This window comes from Neoarius graeffei, chromosome 1 (assembly GCF_027579695.1).
Source record: "Neoarius graeffei isolate fNeoGra1 chromosome 1, fNeoGra1.pri, whole genome shotgun sequence".
Lineage (NCBI taxonomy): Eukaryota > Metazoa > Chordata > Actinopteri > Siluriformes > Ariidae > Neoarius > Neoarius graeffei.
Genome location: NC_083569.1, coordinates 91,857,887 through 91,865,226, shown reverse-complemented (window position 1 = coordinate 91,865,226; position 7,340 = coordinate 91,857,887). Strand labels below are relative to the sequence as shown.

General features: G+C 41.4%; 1 protein-coding gene across 1 annotated transcript in view; it reads left to right on the top strand.

The window, feature by feature from the left end:
* The first annotated feature begins 1,931 nt into the window (after window positions 1-1,931).
* Window positions 1,932-7,340, top strand: part of LOC132885463 (butyrophilin subfamily 1 member A1-like) — a 223,389-nt gene continuing 217,980 nt past the window's right edge. The window contains exon 1 of the mRNA XM_060920155.1: window positions 1,932-2,004. Coding sequence (XP_060776138.1) covers window positions 1,932-2,004 — 73 coding nt within the window. The remainder of the gene's footprint in view (window positions 2,005-7,340) is intronic.

Sequence of the window (7,340 nt, the reverse complement as noted above, 5' to 3'; positions counted from 1 at the left end):
GCATTACCCCACTGTATATGATTAGCCGACATAAAGTGTGTTAATGCAGTGAGATTTTCAGTTCTTTGCTCTGTGGGAGTTTAAAAGTTTTCCCTGATACCAGAACACTCGCTGTTACAGTCGTCTACAGACTGAAATATTGCCCTTGTGCTGTTTAGATTATCAGCATCTACATTTTAATTTGTAATGTTTCAGGATATCGTAATTCCTAATAAATGTCCTAATTTAATTTTAAATCGCTGCTCTGTACTTTGTCAGTGTCTGGGGTAAAGTGCACTTGGTGAACATGTGAGTGTGTTGAATGTGGTGTTACAGCAGTCTGGTTAAAATGGGATTAAGAGGAGCTCAGTTTGAGCTTCATGAACACAGGAGAAGGTGAGAGAGCTGGACAGACTAAAGGACTAAAACTCTGCTGCATCAGTATTTACACAGAGATGAAGTGAGAGTTACAGTCTTTCTGACATCACTATAACCAGGTAGTCGAATGGCATTGTGGGTAATGCAGGATACGAATAATAAAATTTCAAATCACCAACATGTACACTCACTGGCCACTTTAATCGGAACTTGTTCTTGATTCTAAGATTCCTGTTCTTGGCTGCAGGACTGGAAACCAGTGTGGTCTTCACTGTTGCATGCTGAGATGCTTTTCTGCTCACCATGATTGTAAAGAGTTGCTATGAGTTACTATATTCTTTCTGGCAGCTCGCACCAATCTGTCCATTTTCCTCTGACCTCTCTTATCAACAAGACATTTCCACCCACAGAACTGTCACTCACTCAATGGTTTTTGTTTTTCACACCATTCTGTGTAAACTCCAGAGACTGTTGTGTGTGTGAAAACCCCAGGAGATCAGCAGTTTCTGAAACACTCAAACCAGTCCATCTGGCACCAACACCCATGTCACAGTGAAAGTCACAGAGATCACAATTTTTCCCATTCTGATGTTTGAAGTGAACATTAACTGAAGCTCTTGATTTGTATCTGCATGATTTTATGTATTGTGCTGCTGTCGAGGGATTGGCTGATTCGAGAAGTGTGTAAAACAGTATGGGTGTTCCTAATAAAGTGGCTGGGGAGTGCAGATGAAAAGATGAACTTTGCATTTCATTCCAAAATAAATCTTGAACTCCACTGAAGCTCAGCTGATACTTATAAAGATTAACATGCAAATCATTCAGGGTGGATTTTTCCTTTAAAACCTGAGTGAGTATTTTAGTATGAATACATTAATAGAGAGATTTGTGCTTGTAGCTTGTTTTGGTGAGTTTCAGTTCAATCCTTGAAACTTATCTTTGCTCGCACATCTGCTCTCTGTTTGTCATAAAGCGATCCTGCTCAGTAATTTTCCATCACCCACTGAAGCTCCCCATCACACTCTGACAACTCTGCTTCCTGAGATTACATTTTCCAATCATATCACTCCACCACACTCCTGAATGTGGATATATCCTCATGTTTATCCTTCAATAAACTGAGAAACATCTCTGAGCAGCTGAGTCTGTGTCAGTGACTGTTGCTCCCGGATATCCGTGAGACAGAATCTCCTCGGCGGCAGAGGACTTATATTTTTAGATCACTCACACTTTATCATACATACAACCTCGTACTATAATTTTATATCACATAACTTCGGCCTGGTGCAAGTTGAACCTAAACTAGTTGCTTCAAAGACACCACCTGACCTCTTCTCATGTTTCTTTAGAAAAAAGGTGTCTCTCAAAAGAACAAAAACAAAAGTACACCAACTGAAAGCATGAACTTTGGCACAAAGCGCGTTTACTTTTAGTGTCTTATTGTGAAAATATTCATCTTAAAATGAGTACTTTGGAGTATTTAGATTTTTTGAGAGAAGTGATGTGTTAAATTGCGCTAAAACAAGTGTAATGTGTAAAGTGTAATTTATCTTGTGAAACAGACTGAAGCAATAATGAGAACCTTTCTTTCAGGGGTTATTTGTGTGACTCTCCTGATTCTCTCCAGCTTTGTGGAATCTCAATCAGGTATGAAAAATCTCTCTCTCTCTCTCTCTCTCTCTCTCTGTGTTAGTGAACTCTAAGCTTGTGGAATTCATTAAGTTTAGTGGAGTTTATTGGAGAATAAAAGTTGTTTTTGAGAGAACTGATTTCAGCTCCTCTTGGTGTGTGACTCTCTTTAACTGAACCCTGGGCTGCATCCCAATAGCCCATCCTCTGTCCTTTCCTCACCACTTTTCATTAACCTTGATGGAAAACATCATGAGCTGAAGGAAAGACGTGAAGGACGGAGGAAAAGACACCCATTATGTCGGTGTATTAACTGAAGAGACTGACAGTTTTAATGAAGAACTTTTACTGAGCACACGAGACTTGCATCAGGTGCTTTTGAAAAAAGGGGACAGTGCTGTCTCAGGAGGATGTTTAACAAGACAGCGAGGCAACAAGGATCACTAGAAGCTGATCAAACTTTCTTTTCCTGTCAACCATCATCTGCGTTCGAAACAGAAGGTTGCTGCCTTGTTGCCTCATGGCTGTAACAGACAGGTGTCTCATAAGGCAGGACTTTTGTTTGGAACGACATTTTAGGACAGAATTTATGGTAACATGTGACATCAGCACAGCATGTAACTAAACCAAATTAGTTAGTTGGCTAACAGATGCCTCACAAATCATATTAAACTCATTTACTTTTCAAAAATCTAAGTGAAAAAAAAACCCCAAAACTTTTTATATAAAATCACTTTTCTGTTAAGTTTGGTCTGCCATCTTTTTTATTTTTTCCACTCCTTGAGAGAGCTGCTGTATAGACTTATAGGTGATGGGGAGCATTGAGGATACATCAATGTTGCCTTCAACCAGGAGCAGTTTGAAGGCATCTTAGAAGACAGAAAGCGAGAGTTCTCAAGATCAGTGTTGAACGGTCCTTAATGCCTCGCTGTCTGAGGAGGGTCTGACTGCAGACTGGAGCTCCACTCTTAACAGGAAACATGTGACCTCCTCACTTTAACCCTAAGTCACATGTCTGCTGTCAACAGAGCTCCAGCCTGCAGTCAGTCTCTCTTGTTGTTGTCGTGTTTGACATCCCTTTGATTGGCTAACAGAACCTGTGTGTAGATGATAATTAAAAAATGTTAGCCAATCAGATTAAAACTATTTACATACAACCCCGATTCCAAAAAAGTTGGGACAAAGTACAAATTGTAAATAAAAACGGAATGCAATAATTTACAAATCTCAAAAACTGATATTGTATTCACAATAGAACATAGACAACATATCAAATGTCAAAAGTGAGACATTTTGAAATTTCATGCCAAATATTGGCTCATTTGAAATTTCATGACAGCAACACATCTCAAAAAAGTTGGGACAGGGGCAATAAGAGGCTGGAAAAGATAAGGGTACAAAAAAGGAATAGCTGGAGGACCAAATTGCAACTCATTAGGTCAATTGGCAATAGGTCATTAACATGACTGGGTATAAAAAGAGCATCTTGGAGTGGCAGCAGCTCCCAGAAGTAAAGATGGGAAGAGGATCACCAATCCCCCTAATTCTGCGCCGACAAATAGTGGAGCAATATCAGAAAGGAGTTCAATAGTGTAAAATTGCAAAGAGTTTGAACATATCATCTACAGCGCATAATATCATCAAAAGATTCAGAGAATCTGGAAGAATCTCTGTGCGTAAGGGTCAAGGCTGGAAAACCATACTGGGTGCCCGTGATCTTTGGGCCCTTAGATGGCACTGCATTACATACAGGCATGCTTCTGTATTGGAAATCACAAAATGGGCTCAGGAATATTTCCAGAGAACATTATCTGTGAACACAATTCACCGTGCCAGCCGCCGTTGCCAGCTAAAACTCTATAGTTCAAAGAAGAAGCCGTATCTAAACATGATCCAGAAGCGCAGACATCTTCTCTGGGCCAAGGCTCATTTAAAATGGACTGTGGCAAAGTGGAAAACTGTACTGTGATCAGACGAATCAAAATTTGAAGTTCTTTATGGAAATCAGGGATGCCGTGTCATTCAGACTAAAGAGGAGAAGGATGACCCAAGTTGTTATCAGCACTCAGTTCAGAAGCCTGCATCTCTGATTGTATGGGGTTGCATTAGTGCGTGTGGCATGGGCAGCTTACACATCTGGAAAGACACCATCAATGCTGAAATGTATATCCAGGTTCTAGAGCAACATATGCTCCCATCAAGACGACGTCTCTTTCAGGGAAGACCTTGCATTTTCCAACATGACAATGCTAAACCACATAGTGCATCAATTACAGCATCATGGCTGCAGAGAAGAAGGGTCCGGGTACTGAACTGGCCAGCCTGCAGTCCAGATCTTTCACCCATAGAAAACATTTGGCACATCATAAAACAGAAGACACGACAAAAAAGACCTAAGACAGTTGAGCAACTAGAATCCTACATTAGACAAGAATGGGTTAACATTCCTATCCCTAACCTTGAGCAACTTGTCTCCTCAGTCCCCAGACGTTTACAGACTGTTGTAAAGAGAAAAGGGGATGTCTCACAGTGGTAAACATGGCCTTATCCCAACTTTTTTGAGATGTGTTGTTGTCATGAATTTTAAAATCACCTAATTTTTCTCTTTAATTGATACATTTTCTCAGTTTAAACATTTGATATGTCATCTACAGTATGTTCTATTCTGAATAAAATATGGAATTTTGAAACTTCCACATCATTGCATTCCATTTTTATTTACAATTTGTACTTTGTCCCAACTTTTTTGGAATTGGGGTTGTACATAAGTTTAAAGGCACAGCCGCAAAATCAGCCCGTCATCATGATTGGGGTTTCATACCATGCTAAAACAGCATGAGAAAAAGATCAAAGGCATTTTTTCCCAATAAAAACAACTCACAAATTTTACAAAATAATTTCAGGGAATAATATAAAAATCAAAAAGTGTATGCATGTCCCTTTTAAGATAATTTTATAATTCCAGCTACTTTACTGAAAGTTTAGTGCAAATGCATCACAAAAGAAAAGTCTTTAATCTGGGAGTCTCCTCTCAACGTTCACAAAAAAACGATGACTCGATCACACTGACACAGAATTGTTTTGCTCCGGTCTTCATGTTGCTGTTTTTATGATGACGTCCAGATGCTTGTGTACATCTGAAACAAATATCCCCAAACTATATGTAATATTTATTTAGCTTGTGTGCCCCATCACATCCATAAAGTTGGGTAAGATACCTGACCAAGCTAACTGACCTAACAACAGCTAACTGTCTGAAGCGAGGGAGTTTATTATTTCCCCAATATTATGGTTAATTCAGATAATGTGGCTGAGAAAACTATGTATGTCAAACAGGGGTGATTTCTCAGAGACAACAAGGGAAGCCGAACTTCCCCTAAAATTCTCTCCCCAAACTGCGGCATCTACGACGTTGAATTCTCATTAAAACAATAACTTGCATAACATAATTTTAGAGCTCTCTGAAGTGTGGGTGGAGCACAGAGGATGGCAGGACAAAGCTTCAGGTACTAATAGGCTTTTATTGCCAGACTTTTCAGTATAACAGCCTAGTTTTATTCTGTTAGAGAAACACACACACACACACACATGCTGTGTTCTTGTCCCGGGATGAGCTCTCCTCTGCTCTCCCTCTGCCTCCTTAAATAGGGTGCAGTTACTGGGAAGACACACAAAACACAGGTTAATTACCGTCAGGTGTAGTGATTCTGCCACTCACCTTCCCTGGCTCCGCCCTCCTGTCACAGACCGGCGCTTGACCACGCCCCCGCTGCCACATACCCCCACCGCCTGACTCAGGCCGGGCGCCCGTCCGGCCCGCAGCCGACTCCCCCCCCCCCCCCCCCCCCTTGACGGGAGAGGAAGTCCGCCACGACCATCTGCGCCCCCGGCCTGTGGACCACCTTGAAATTGAAGGGTTGGAGTGCCAGATACCAACAGGTGATCCGCGCGTTGGCATCTTTCATGCGGTGGAGCCACTGGAGGGGCGCATGGTCCGAACCGAGGGTGAAAGGGCGCCCCAGCAGGTAGTAACGGAGGGCGAGGACCACCCACTTGATCGCCAGGCATTCCTTCTCAATAGTGCTGTAGCGCCCCTCACGCACCGACAGCTTCCTACTAATGTACAGGATGGGGCGGTCCTGAGACGGTTCTGAACAGCCAATTTTGGCTAGTTGTTATTGGTTAAAATCGACAAAATCGTCACTTCCAGGGAAGCCGGGTATCTCTGGGGGTAAACGGGACATTGGGAGGGCCAAGAAGCCGGGCTGATAAAGGATTATTGGAGGTGGTGTTTGAAAGACATGAGGAGGGCGGTCAGTCCCTAGCGGATGTCGAGAAAGTGTAGTCGTGTGCCAAAGTGCTGTCCGAATTTCTTTTCATATAAACGTTTCTTCTCATTGATGTCTCTGTACATTACTCTGTAAATAAATGTAAATATTACTCGTTGTGCTCCATTAACTTTCATCCATTCTATCAGTTTGATCATTCGTGAATTCACTCGTTTATTTCATTTGTAGTTCAATCAACGTGGTTGTAGGCTAGCTTGAGCCTTATTGGGATCTGCAGTAGAGCCCTGCACTCACTGCACTCATTGGGACCCGCCGCAAAGCAGTGCGGCGCGGGACAAATTTTGAAAGCTCATTGCGGGCGTGGGCGGGACCGGAAGCGCACATATGCACGCGCGGGCGGGAGCGGTGATAAGCTGCAGTCCCGCTAACTAAAAACGTGTTTGAAATAAAATTTATAACTTATTAATTTATGTCTATCATATATAATTTGTGCTGGATATTTTATTTAGCATTAATAAAAACATTTTAAGATGCCTAAACTTGCAGAGAAAGTCAGATTGCCGGATTGAGTGAGAAATAGCATTTTAAACTTGCCATTGATCATTCTAATGACTCGCAGTTCACACCCAGCTAGTAAGAGAACCATGAGTGAATTGATTTACTTGTTGCGTTAGTCTACAACTTTAACCAGAGAGACAGGTTACACAGTGACGGTAGGCTTGACTCAATGCTATCCCAGAAATCCTTCCTGTAATATGCAAATTTGGCTGTCCAATCAGAGGCGGCCAAATTTGCATATTACAGGAAGGATTTCTGGGATAGCATTGAGTCAAGCCTACCGTCACTGTGTAACATGTCTCTCTGATTAAAGTTGTAAACTAACGCAAGCAAGAAATCAATTCATTTCCTTTACTAGCTTTACAATAAAAAAAAAAAACACAATGGTACAAAACAAGCCCATTCACTTTTTTATGCTGATCAGAGAATTACAATGGTTTCTCATGTGATAAAAATGTCTGATTTGCGATTAAATATTTTAATTGTTTGACAGCACTAATTATTATT